The sequence below is a fragment of the Capronia coronata genome (genome assembly GCF_000585585.1).
Source record: "Capronia coronata CBS 617.96 chromosome Unknown acBCG-supercont1.7, whole genome shotgun sequence".
Classification (NCBI taxonomy): Eukaryota; Fungi; Ascomycota; class Eurotiomycetes; order Chaetothyriales; family Herpotrichiellaceae; genus Capronia; species Capronia coronata.
Genome location: NW_006912899.1, coordinates 1476511 through 1489503, shown reverse-complemented (window position 1 = coordinate 1489503; position 12993 = coordinate 1476511). Strand labels below are relative to the sequence as shown.

Here is a 12993-nt window from a genome sequence, read left to right as displayed (position 1 = left end):
GGAAAGGGTCTGCAGTCTGACACAGGCTACGCGCGTCATTGCTCATGCAATGGAATGCACCACACTTTGTCGTCCTCGTCGAAATATCAATCTTCCCGATGCAATTTGCTTAATAGAGCAATTCAAGGGCTATTTGGGATTTGATCAAACCGACGCCTCGTCTTTGAGCGATGGGAATCATAGAGGTTCAGGGCAGATCCATCCTCGGCTACATAAAACGTGCCGCGATATACCATTTGCTTGTACCATTTCCTTGGCTGTATTGGTGTTCGAGTCTCGCGGACCACCAAGGCTTTGAGCCATACAGGTTGTCCCAAACTTCGTCGACATGTCACGCATCGTATTCGTATTCTGTGGGATTCTAAATCGCTCACACAGACACCCCGACACCCGGGTATCTAGAGCTGTTGCCTGTCCCAAGACGTTATGTTCTCTGCTTTTCGCTGGTAGGCTTGTTACTATCAAATTCCAACGTCTCCCGCTACTAACATCAAGGGAACATCACTCCTGAGAACAGCTCTTTGCGTCTCAACCATTGACTCGTAATTAGGTCCGTTATCCATCCTCCATCCTCAATCAGAATGGATCTCTCACCATCCACCTGGCGTGTCCTCGGCTTGTCAGTGGCTACAAGCTACATTGGCTTGGGCACATTCGCCATCACATGCCCAGACCTCGCGGCCAAATGCTTCGGCATATATCCAGACAGCAGTGACGGCAGTTCGGGGATTTCACACACAGCAACTACACCAGACCGCCATAAAGGCAGAGGCACAGAAACCAGCAAAAATTCCAGCTTGCCGACTGATAGAGACAACCACGCCGCCGCCGTCTCGACATCGATGCTCCTCCTTGGGGCCCGTGATCTCAGCATCGGGATTGCACTCGCCTGGCTGGACTACCAAGAGAACCCACGGACCATGGGATCGGTCATTCTCAGCGGATTGGTCTTGTGTGTCGTTGATATCTATGAGATTTGGAGGCTGCGTGGGCCGGGGTGGGCGAGTATATTCGCCGCAGGGGCTGGTGTATGGATAGGCATTGGGTTTGGATTGGTCCAGTAGGAGACGAGATATTGGTTCTTGGAAGCAAAAGGTCCTGTCGTTGGGGAGGCATGTACCCAGCTCGCTACTAGTACGTACCTCTCAATCCCATTCTACACCCTTCGACTTGGGTGCCTCTGTAGAATGTAGAATGCTTGTATATATGTATGATGTCAGGGCAGGCCAGCCCTGACATCTATCAGAAGCATCGTATCGGTCTCTTCTCACCACGATCTACAGTAATCGCAGCATATTTGGGAACTTGGTAAACACATTCATGGACGAGCAGCAGAAGCTCAGACTTGACATCTTGATCGACTTACCGTTTTCTATCTATATATATGGCGCCCACTCGCGCGCAGCTCCTCTCAACCAGCGACAAGTTCATCCGCGCATACAACGAATGGACCATTGCCTCGATCTTATCGGTGCGTAGCTCTGGATGCATTCACCGGACGTTGCCGGCATCAAGAGCCAGAAAGCCAAAGAACAATGTCGAGTTCGCGCGATTCTTGAAGCCTCTCCTGTCCGTCTATCGAGAGTTGACACTGAGCAACATCGACGAGGCGGAGACCGTGATTGACGTCAAAAAGCGGAAGGTCGTGCTGCATCTGAAAAGTCATGCTGACACGGACGCCGGCCCTTATGAGAACGAGTATTTCTTCATCTTGACGATGAGCCAAGACGGAGATCTGATCGATGAAGTCGTCGAGTATTTGGATAGTGGGTACACGGATGATTTTGCAGAGCGGCTGCAGCAAGCTTCCCGAGGGAAAGACTAGTGATGAAGCCTTTCAGGCCACAGCAGGTCGCTTTTCGTGGTAGCTCACAGGATGGGTCGGAGAGATCCAGACTATGGAGGAATAGGAATCCCTCAATCGGCCGACTTTATAGGCTAGGATTCGAGAGGTCAGGAAGTGTGCAGGCCACAACGACTCTTCCAGTTGCTGTCTTGAGAAGTAGCTGGTCCACCTGGCAGCCTGTCTTCTTCCAGGTTCCTGATGACGTTCTACTCAGGCTAGCCCAGCTGGCCAACAGAGATAGACTGACAGTCGGAGGCCGGCTAAGTGCTGCTATATCTCATCTATCCCTCGACCGCCCGAATCGCTGGGTCCGAAATGACCATAGGGCCCACTGGGGACCCACTTGATAACGGACACCGGTTACTGGATTGGGATGGATACCAAAAGCCTCGTCGGCTTACCGCGCCGCCCACGATAGGAGAATCCACACTTTTGGCAAAATACGTACTCTGGACGATATTCATCTTCCACTTCTCAAAAGGTAGGCTGACATATACACCGCTTCAGCCTAACCAAGGACGTTCTCAGTACGGGGCCCTCGGCACCTTTTTTTCGGTAGGCCATCTGGGTCCGTTGTCGACTCGGGCCAGGCGGACCGAACTGGCCCAAGGCAAGGTTTCAATAGCTCGACGACCGGAAGCTTTCTAAGCCTTGATGGTGGAGTCAACCATGCCGGTCTACCCCAGATCGACTCCAGCTGCGTGCATGGTACGGATGCAGGACTAGAGGCCGTCTCGCCGGGCTATAAAGAGCTTGACTATGTCTCCAGCGGACGTGGCTGAGCGGTGTAGACCTTAACATCGGACATCAGACATCAGACACCAAAAAGCTATGGGGAAAGTGACAGCTGCCTTCTACGGGATTTTGACCACACTGCACACAGCAAATGCCTTCTCAGTCGTGAGAGGGTTGAATTCCACACTGTCCTTTGATACACCATACCTCACCAATGACAGCAGCTACTTCCCCAGTGCAGATGCCGGCGCTTGGGTCAATCCCAACAGCACCGTTCACTCGAGGATCTCGGGCGATGCCAACCCCTTCCCAATGGCCAAGTGCTACGGTGTGCCATTGGAAGAGGCTACCATCGACCAGATGCAAGCATGGATGAGCAGCGGAAACTTGACATCTCGACAGTTGACTCTGTGCTACTTGGGTCGAATCCTCCAGTTGAATGACTACGTGAAGTAAGTGACAGCTAGCCTTCTGCGTGTATGAAAGGAACTGCGAGGAATCGTGTACTAATTGGTGCCCAGTGCTATCATGGAAGTCAACCCGGACGTTCTCGCCATTGCCGACGAGCGAGACGCTGAGCGTGCCAATGGCACTGTCCGTGGTCCGCTGCACGGCATCCCATTTGTGGTCAAGGTATGCACCTGATATTTCTTGTTTCTAAACCTCGACCATGCTCGCTCACGCTCCACCAGGACAACATCGCTTCCAAAGACAAAATGGAGACCACTGCCGGGTCATATTCTCTTCTGGGGTCCATTGTGTCGCGAGACGCCCACGTGGTCAAGCTGCTCCGGCAGAAAGGTGCTGTGCTGCTGGGGAAGAGCACTCTGGACGAATGGGCCTCGATGAGATCCAACTCCAAGTCATCCGGCTACTCGGCGCGCGGAGGGCAGTCTCGCAACGCCTTCAATCTCTCCGCCGCCACTGGAGGGTCTTCCTCTGGATCCGCGCAAGCCGTGACATCCAACATGATCCCCATCGCGTTCGGGACCGAGACCGACGGCAGCGTCATCGCGCCCGCCCAACGAGCCGGCATCATCGGTTTCAAGCCCACTGTTGGCCTGACGTCGCGGAACGGCGTTGTCCCTGAATCCGTGCACCAGGACACGGTGGGTTCGTTCGGTCGAACGTTCAAAGACGCCATCTACGCCCTCGAGGCCATTGTCGGCGTCGACACCCGCGACAACTACACGTCTGCCCAGCAGGGCCCTTCGGACGGCAACTACACGCAATTCCTGGCCACCAAGGACGCCCTGAAAGGCGCCGTCTTCGGTCTGCCTTGGTTCTCGCTGTGGAATCAAACAGCCAACAGTGCCAACCTGGCCCAGCTGTTGGATGCGGTCAAGCGCCTCGAAGCCGCGGGGGCGACCATCATCAACGGCACCGAGTTCCCCCACTACCGGGAAATCCTGTCGCCGGACGACTGGGACTGGTCGGTAGGGCCGTCGCCGCTGTTGAACGAGCTGTATCGCGTCAACGTCGACTTCTACAACAACATCCGCGACTACCTGGCAGAACTGAACAACACCAACCTGCGCGGCATCGAAGACATCATCGCCTACAACATCGAATTCACCGGCGTCGAGGGCGGCATCCCCGGCACCGTCGCGGGGTTCAAGTCCGGCCAGGACGGGTTCCTCGCCAGCGCCGCCACCAAGGGCGAAATGAACTCTTCGTACTACGAGTGTCTGGACTACCTCAATAGGGTGTCTCGTGAAGAAGGCATCGACGCTGCCTTGTCGTACACCTACCCCAACGGCACATCCATCAAGCTCGATGCCCTCTTGGTCCCTTCCAACGGTGGTGCCACCAGTGTTCCGGCCGTCGCGGGCTATCCCATGGTCACCATGCCGGTCGGGCACAATGCGCATAGTATACCCGTGGGTCTGGCCCTGATCGGCACGGCCTGGAGCGAGCCTACTTTGATCAAGTATGGTAGTGCCATCGACGATCTGATCCAGGGTCGCAAGACGCCTGAATTCTACCAATGGTGGTCAAAACTCGTCCCGGTGGACTTCTCGATTTAGATCTGGAGGAAACAAAAGTACAAGAAGATAATATAATATTGCCATCTGTAGAAGAAGTGTCAGGTTTGTACTTACTTTCATGTGTGATAATTCTACATACTGATGGCCCGTTTGTCAGTGCAAATATCTTGACATGAGCGGTGGATCTATCTTCCTGCGCCGTCGAATGTCCTGATATCTAGCTGTGAAGTCTGAGGAGCACATCTGAAGAGTCTACAAGTAGCGACGAGTTAATCATTGCCTTGCTTCAACTGGGAGTCAGACTCATGTACTCACTTAAACAGGTAAAACTCCCCTTAGCAATCAGGCCACGAGGCTGTGCCCCTGTTTCTCAGCCTTGCGTGCTGACATAATACAATATCCAGAGCCTTGGCAGTCTCCTGCGGATTCGGAGTTCAATTGAATGCAACTTTCATCTTCGAGTCTGCACAGGAATCAACTGTACAAGTACTAGTTAACACAGAACATTCGAATCCCACTTGGAACTCCTCTTCCCCTGTGTCGCATACCTACAGCACTGCAGTATCCAAATCCCTGCCTTCAAGATCATCCACTCCTCTCGCCTCATAACAGTACCAACCAGACTGCTAAGCTCGAAAGAGCTTCACAGTCACGCCGATGAAGGCACGAAACCCACTGGCTCTTCGCAGCTTGCCTCTCTCGCTACGCCATTCCATCCTACGCACCACGCAACGACACACCCCAGCTGAGAGCTGCGCCAGCCTCAGCACCATCACAAACATGAACAGAAGCACACGAACCAGCATCTTCCGCATACCAGCATCTACCCCTACATCTATGCCCAGATGTACAACAACCCGTCCATGTACCCGTACACCGCTATCACCATCACACAGCAGCGCCCGATACTCAACGAGGACAGCTAGACTATCAAAACCACTACCAACGACATTCTCAAAACGAAACACATCCACTTCCACCTCCCCCATCAACTCTTCTTCAAGTCCCAACTCGCAAATCATCCATCCTCTAGTCCCTCCGCCCAAAGCAGGCAGCGGCCCTCTCCTGTCCCGCCGACCCGACCGCGCCCTCCCCGACCTCCCTCGCCGAGGCGCCTGGACGACAACCCTCCCGCTGTTCGCGCTGCTGATCGGCGTCGCTAGCCTGGCCATCTTCAACTACCAGAAATCCAGCAGTTCGACCGTCAACGCGATCCTGTATGCGCTGCGCACCAACGAACAGGCGCGCGAACTGCTCGGCGACGAGATTTATTTCGCAAGTCGCATCCCTTGGATCCGCGGCGAGTTGGCGCCGATGCAGGGCACGATCGATATCTCGTTCTGGGTGAAGGGGAAGAAGGACCAGGCCCTGGTCAAGTTCGTGTCGATTCGGAAGAGAAGTGATGCCTTCTTTGAGACGTTGGAGTGGAGTCTGAAAACTAGGGACGGGAAGGTGTTGCATTTATTGGATTCGTCGAATGATCCCATGGCGGGAGCGAAGATATGATAGTGTGACAGAGCCAGAACCAGAACCAGAACCAGAACCAGGATACTTTTCTGCTCTTTCAATTTCTTTCTGAGAGTGTCAAAAAAAAAGAAAGGCTAAGAGAGGTGAGGAGAGATGTAGGAAAAAACTTGGATGGAGAAGGAAGGAGTTGAAGGAAATTGAGACTGCGAAAGTATAAGGAGAAAGAATCAGCAGGAGAGGCATACGACACCCAGGAGTGATATGAGCATCACATAGTCGAAGTATTGCTCCCTGTTGTTATGGCGGATATGGAATGAATCCAAAAGCCCATGTACTTGTACTTGTACACTTACACTGATCGCTGCATATATTGCACGAGCAAGCATGCATGCTGTATTCGAAGCCTTTGAACAGCAAGGCCAACGGTGTGTCCATATTAATAAAATAGGCTCTGTTGTCTGACAACTTATTACATTATCTCCTCTCCCTCCATGAAAAGAAATGAGAAAAGGCCGTGAACAAGACATGACTTGCCACAATTAGACATAATGGAGTGGTGAGGAAACTATCCGTACTTTTCTTTTCTTCTCCCATTTCGCTTCGGTTCACTTTTGTATCTACCTGCTTCTTGCCACCCAATATTTTGTTGCACCCGTCAATACACCTCCTATGGTCCAATGTCAATATCAATGTCAACGCCAAAGCCAATGCCGGTATTTTATCACCCTAGCTCAATCGTCTGGCTTGACTCCCGATCCCTTGGTGTTGACTCCCGTCTTGCTGGATTGACTGGCAGCCACGGAACTGCTGCTGCTGCTGCTGCCAGCCGTCTTCGGGACCTTGCCGATATTCCAGCCCCAAGATCTTAATGTCTTGACCACTTTGGGGGTTATGGCGGCTGTGAGAGGGACGCGCACGAAAATGAAGGATTTGTGAATGGCGTAAGCGAGGGCAAGTTGGGTCCATATACCTGCAAGAGACGAAGGTTAGCGGCTGGTCAACCAGACGGACGTAGAGATGAGACAGGGCATGTCCAGTTCAAGGAGGAGAAACCAAATATCCCAGACCCAGAGACGGGACATATGGTGAAGCAGATACATCAGACTGTGCGCTGTAACACCATCGTACCAGCAAAGGGCTGGACGAAAACAAGACATGACAAAACAGAGCATAGTAGAAGCAAGGGCAGACAAAACTAGACAAGACAAAACAAAACAAGACAGGACAGGAAGGCAGGGAATACATACTAGCATTCGCACCCGAATTGGCCTTCTCCGCCTCCTTGTATCCATGATCACTCACACCATCCTCATCCTCCTCCTTGGACACTTCACGACTCTCCTCCTCCAAGATCCTCTTACTCGCACCCTGTTCGACACCGACCTTTTCCGCCCTCTGCAGCTCCTCCGTGGCACTCTTGATCTCCTCCTCAGCCTGTTGGTTGGAGACAGGCCACTTCAGCACGCCCTTGATGTACGACACGGCGACATGTTCCCAGTGTCCGATGCGGTCTGTGCCCAGCAGACGCACGGCGAGGAAACAGAACGGGAAATCGAGCGCCGTGAGGAGGAGATATACGCCTAGAGCGGACCAGCCGTATTCGCGGGACAGTTTCTTCAGCCGTTGTGAGAGGCTTAGTTTCTCTTCTGTTCCTGCTCCGGTGGTGTTGGAGGAATAGGTCCGTCGGCCGGTGCCGGTGCGCCTGCGGAACGCTTGCCAGATTGGATTTGTAGAAGACAAAGGTCTCTTCTGAGAACGGAGAGTTTTGGTAGAATGTCGTTGCGAATGGATGTATGATCGCGTCGTTAATGCGCGCTGTTGCTGCTGCGATATTTGTTGTCTTGCTCTCGTGCCCGTTCGGAAGGAAGAGACCTGTTGCGACGGCCCGGGTCGTTGGAGTTGCTGCAATGCTCGGCGGAGGGCAGGACGGGTCTGGAAGAGTTGCTCCAGAACATGGGCGTTCTGCGCCGGCATGGACCGTATTCCCTTCATTGTTGTCGCGGAGGAGGAGGGCCAGCACCAAGGACGAAATCGAAATTGAAACCACCGGCAGGCTTAGGAGGCTAGCTTCGTGGGACGACAATGACAACGGGATATAATTAATGCAAGTGAAGAAACACACTGCAGAGCTGTATGTAGCTGGCCTCTAGTAGAAGGTTGTATTCAAGTTCGTGCAGAGTTGGTGAACTGTGAACGCCAGGTCAAGGCAAGTAAAGTATTTCGACAGCATTCGATTCCACACTGCCAGTGCACGCCAGGCTGCGCTGCGACCTGCGACGTGATGCCACACTGCACAAACTAGTACGTACTGTGGTACGTAGTACAATATTATGTCATCGGCTGGTCGGAGTTTATGGTCCCGAAATCTCCGGCTTTTATACATCAAGACAGTCACAGCCTTGTGCAAGATCCCGAAAAGGGGTAAATCCTACTATGTAGTGTCGAGACTACTACGGATGCAACAAAACAACTACTTGCTCAGGAACAAAGTCCTTTCATCTCTCACCGTCTACGGCTGCTAATGACAGATACAGTACGAGAACAGAGCATACAGACTGGGTAGTTGCTTCACATCAGGATTATCATCCAATACAGGAGGCATGGGAGATATGTAATTGTCTCAGCGGGCAGCCACTGCCAGGAAAAGTATCTCAAGCTCGAGTTCGAAGGTAGCGCTCGTCCCTGACATGCTCATCATCATCATAATCATGCTCAAACGCTCTCCAACCCCCATTGTTTCTGAATCCATGCATGCATGCATGCATGCATCACGCTAACGCAGACAGCTAACCTCGGGCCTCGACCCCGATCGAGGGTGCAAAGCCTCATTATCAGATCGAGTACAAAGCCTCGTTCTTAGATACCGTACTTGCGCGGTCTGCCTCGTTTCTTTGCCGGAGGTCCCTTCGCCAGTGCCACACGACTGACGCTTTTGTCATTAACAGAAGGCCAGGAGGGTCCTTTTCTAGCCGGGGGCTCGTCGTCCGAATCATCACTGTCCACCCAGGCGTCGACCGAGACTGTGACTGGAGGAGGTTTGGAAGTCGGTCGTTTGTCCAAGGGAAGCTGTTTCTTCCGGCTGATCGACACGACAGGCCGGGGCGCTGGCTTGGGAGGCGGAGAGGGTTCTTTAGGTGGCGAGGCAGGCCCGTCGTCCTCCATGAACGAATCCTGAGACCATACATCGTCCAGATCCTCGCTGTCATTCTGCATCCATTCGATTGAGGCCCTCTTGGCTTTTCTGTTCGCCGCAGCCTCAGAAAGAGACTTGGAGGGCGCAGCAGAGGTCTTCTGGGCAGGTCTTGTCGCCTCGCGGCTCGGCGGCGGAGGAACTGAGGATGACACTGAAACTGGGCTCTGGCTCTTCCCGCTCGTGGAATCTCGTCGAGGGGACACAATCTTCTGCGCAACTGTCAGTTTGGCGGTAGGAGGTCGTGCCGGCTCTAATGCAGGATCATGCCCTATCTCCACCCGTGGGCTTGATGCGGCATCCTCTTCTTCCCCTTCACCACCATCCGCTGACACCAAGTCCGAGCCAAAGTCGAATTCCGCATCATCCAATCGGACGACATGGGTCTCTTTGCTTACTTGTTTCGACGGTTCTGGAAGTACCTCGCTGAATTCTTCCTCCGAGGGCTCTTCGTAATGGACATTTTGTAATCGAGTCTGACGTCGAGTGATGTCGGCATCGGGAGGAGGAAGAGCAGCCCCGTCGGTACGCTTCCGACGGTCGCGATAACGACCCGGTGTAAAATCATCGTCTTGGTCGACTTCAATAGGTTCAACCTCTCGACTTCTCCTTGGCATGGCCCCAGGATGCCCTTCTGCCGAAGCATTGAGAGCTTGTAAGTCGGAACCAATGACTGGCGCAGGGGCTCCAAATCCATCCAAAGCCTGCCGCGCCATCATTGCCAGCTTCTCAAGCTCGCCTAATTTTTCGGGGTTTACGCGCAGCTTGACGATCAGAGATCTTCGCTCCTTCTTGGCCTTGGCTGGGTTGGCTTTCTTATAGCCATATGGACGATCCCCTTCGTCAACCTTGGTCCGTTTCCGTTTTCTCTCAACCATTTCTATTTCCCCATTGTCCTCGGCCACGGCCGGGTAATAGCCCGACGGTGAAGGTGCCTCTTCTTCGAGGGGAACTGCAACAAGACGATCATTTTCGGGATCCGGATAGTCGTACGTGATGGCTTCGGTGGGATCGTACGCATGTTCCATATTTCGAAGGATACCGCCTTCCGGGACCGCAAATTGTGGTGCGTAAGCGTCGGCCGGCATCGTAACATCCATGTTCTTCGCTCCTTCTGGATTTTCGTCGTACTCGTCTTCTTCATCCTCATCACCAGGGGAGCCATTGGGTACGGCAGCACCATTCGCCAAAGCTGGGTCGACTGGAATGCCTTTATGCTGTGCCAGGCGGAGGATGCCATCTTCGATACCGTCATTCATGCCCACGTCACCATCGACATAATCGTCACCCAGTTCGGGATCATTGCCTTTGGCAGCGTCGGCTTCTCTCCGGCGTTGGTTCAAACGACGAGTATCGGCACCATTGTCATCACCCGCCTTCTGGATCCAGCCTAAGTTGGAATAACTAAAGTCGACCAAGCTCTCCACCGACCTGGGATCGGCGACCGCTTTCGTGTTGTGCCCGACGAAAGTCGAGGATGGAGTGTAAGGTTGGTACTTGTAACCGGCTTTCGTGCGGCACGGCCGACAGGAACAGATGTTCTGACAACTGGGACACTGCCAATCTGGATCGGCCAGAACGTCTTGCGGCATCATATCATACGCTCGGAATAGCGTCCCATAACAGTAGTTTTTGCCACACTTGGAGCAGGAGGCTTGTTTCCACCTAGGTTCAAAATGGAAGTCGATGTGACACCTGGCATGCTCGCGTTCGAACTTCTCGGATCGTCGCATCCTCTTCCGTGTTTGGCCTTTGGCATCCACAAAATGTTCAAACCGCTTTTCCTCCGCGACAGGAGGCTCCGGGTGCTTGATGTTATGGAAAGGTCGACGAGCCAGCTCCAACTGACAAATCTGTGCCAAAGTTCGCTTGTTCCCCAGTCGATCGAGCTCCGTCTTGAGGGAGACTGGGGAGCGGTCAGTCACTTTACCTTCATATTGGAGGATCTGACGGCGCCATTGTTCGTGTTTCTGGACCAGGTCTCCCCAGGACCATTGTTCGACCCACCTCAGATGAGAGATGCATGCACAACTCCGGCCCATGGCGTAACACTCCAAACAGACATCGTACGTGTCCTCTTCGCCGTTGGGTAATTCCTCCACGCAAGTAGGGCATGTCAGAAACCGGTTGAAGATGTTGCAGCGACAATATGAACAGGTGATGTTGCTGTCGTAGGTGAGCCTCTCGACATTCTTCTCTGGCCGATCAGGCAGGAAACTCTCCGACACCAGGATCTCCGTATACAGGTGGTGCAGCCGTCGAAAGTCCTTCTCCAGCTGTCGCACTTTGGCATCACTAGGCGTCTTGTGTTTGGACCCCCCGGATTTCTGTCTGACCTTCTCCGCCGTCCGAAGCAGCTTGGAGTATTTCTGCATGGTGTAGTAGACAATCGCTTTGTTTTTGTACTGCTCGTCGCGACAGACCAGCCTGGCCCGGGGTAGTGCTTCATGTAGCGCCAACTCAAGGGTTTCCACCGTTGTCCGGTTCCAGGCAACCTTCATGGTGCGAGTACCTCGGTTCCAGACCTGATGGGGAGCCAATGGAGGAATGAGGATGAAATCGCCAGGCTTCTGTTCGACGATGTAGGTCTTGAAAGGCGCGTTCTTCCATGCGTTGATCTGTGCGAAATGATTCTCGAGTTCGATGTCGTGGCCCAATTTTGAGAGCCAGTATTCAGAAACAACTTCTCTCTCTTTGCTTTCCGTCATGAACCAGACCGAAGAGCCGGGCTTGGTGATCTTTCCGTCTTCAACCATGCCAGTCGATGCTTCCACCATGATGTTCTGACCAAGACTGGCGCACATTTCACGATGCGCGGGAGTGTACGTGCCTTCGTGGCCAATGTAGCACATCAGGTTTTCGGCTCGCATTTCTTTCGGTAGGCTGCTCATCAGATCACCAGCTTTGGCAATTCCCCTTCCTTTCCTCACCCCGGGTCTGATTGGGTCATTCTCGTCGACGGCTCCAAATCCACCTACGTCCCCGGTCGACTCGTTCAGGTAGAACAAAGCTGGAGGAATGATTTCCGACAGTTTGTCGTGCCATAACTGCGGGCAATCAATGTCTTTCAGGTACATACGCTGGCGTTGAGGATCTTTGTAGTTTTCAGGAGTCCACTGGTTGGTGAGAAGGGCCATGTTATTGAGATAGTGACCGATTGACAGGGGGACGTTGGCCTTCTTGGTGAGATCTCGGGCGTTTTCCACTGCAACCACCAGTCAGCTAGGCACTCTCCATCTCCCCGTGCGACGTCACCTTTGGAGCCACAATTGTCCCGTAGCCACTGAAGCGCAAATGTCCATCTGTCCAGGCGGGATTCATACCCTTCGATGACAAGAGGTTTGCCGCCGAGGATCACATGAATCAAGTCCAACTTCTCAAAATTCTCCATCCCTTGATGGTCAATCATGTCGCAGTGGATACGTACCACCCACTCGAAGTTCGGCGTGGATTCGACCAAGCCTTTCACGTCGAAGTCGGGGGAGATAGGCTCAAAGGCCGCCTGAGGTCGTGTCGACGGCATGGTGTGAGATATGGACCAACCAGTCCTCACCAGATCACTCCTTGAACAGTCTTCTCTTCCTGATGAAAGTGCGCGAGATATTTTTCATCCTTCAAGAAAGTTTCACCGAAACAAAAGTATGAAAGGATGCGGGGTGGCTTGGAAGAGGTTTCGTGAGGCGATTGCGAACAGTGAAGTGGACTGAGTCGCAGACAGAGGGAGGTGACTTCGCGGTGAAGTGCGGGAGGCGAGTCCAAGGTACTGA

General features: G+C 53.3%; 6 protein-coding genes across 6 annotated transcripts; 4 read left to right on the top strand and 2 right to left on the bottom strand.

The window, feature by feature from the left end:
* Positions 1-581: 581 nt before the first annotated feature.
* A1O1_08102 (uncharacterized protein) lies at positions 582-1064 on the top strand (the record flags this gene model as incomplete). Its single annotated transcript, XM_007728965.1, has 1 exon — positions 582-1064. The coding sequence occupies one exon, from the start codon at positions 582-584 to the stop codon at positions 1062-1064; it is 483 nt and encodes a 160-aa protein (XP_007727155.1).
* A 320-nt stretch (positions 1065-1384) lies between these two features.
* On the top strand, positions 1385-1825 carry A1O1_08101 (uncharacterized protein; the record flags this gene model as incomplete). The annotated part of the gene is made up of 1 exon (XM_007728964.1): positions 1385-1825. The coding sequence occupies one exon, from the start codon at positions 1385-1387 to the stop codon at positions 1823-1825; it is 441 nt and encodes a 146-aa protein (XP_007727154.1).
* Positions 1826-2677: 852 nt separating this feature from the next.
* On the top strand, positions 2678-4608 carry A1O1_08100 (uncharacterized protein; the record flags this gene model as incomplete). The annotated part of the gene is made up of 3 exons (XM_007728963.1): positions 2678-3033; positions 3103-3214; positions 3274-4608. 3 exons carry the CDS (start codon positions 2678-2680, stop codon positions 4606-4608), a joined length of 1803 nt encoding a protein of 600 aa, XP_007727153.1.
* A 741-nt stretch (positions 4609-5349) lies between these two features.
* On the top strand, positions 5350-6075 carry A1O1_08099 (uncharacterized protein; the record flags this gene model as incomplete). The annotated part of the gene is made up of 1 exon (XM_007728962.1): positions 5350-6075. The coding sequence occupies one exon, from the start codon at positions 5350-5352 to the stop codon at positions 6073-6075; it is 726 nt and encodes a 241-aa protein (XP_007727152.1).
* Positions 6076-6767: 692 nt separating this feature from the next.
* A1O1_08098 (uncharacterized protein) lies at positions 6768-8028 on the bottom strand (the record flags this gene model as incomplete). Its single annotated transcript, XM_007728961.1, has 2 exons — positions 6768-7006; positions 7284-8028. 2 exons carry the CDS (start codon positions 8026-8028, stop codon positions 6768-6770), a joined length of 984 nt encoding a protein of 327 aa, XP_007727151.1.
* An 864-nt stretch (positions 8029-8892) lies between these two features.
* Positions 8893-12749, bottom strand: A1O1_08097 (uncharacterized protein; the record flags this gene model as incomplete). The annotated part of the gene is made up of 2 exons (XM_007728960.1): positions 8893-12431; positions 12482-12749. 2 exons carry the CDS (start codon positions 12747-12749, stop codon positions 8893-8895), a joined length of 3807 nt encoding a protein of 1268 aa, XP_007727150.1.
* Between the last annotated feature and the right edge of the window lie 244 nt (positions 12750-12993).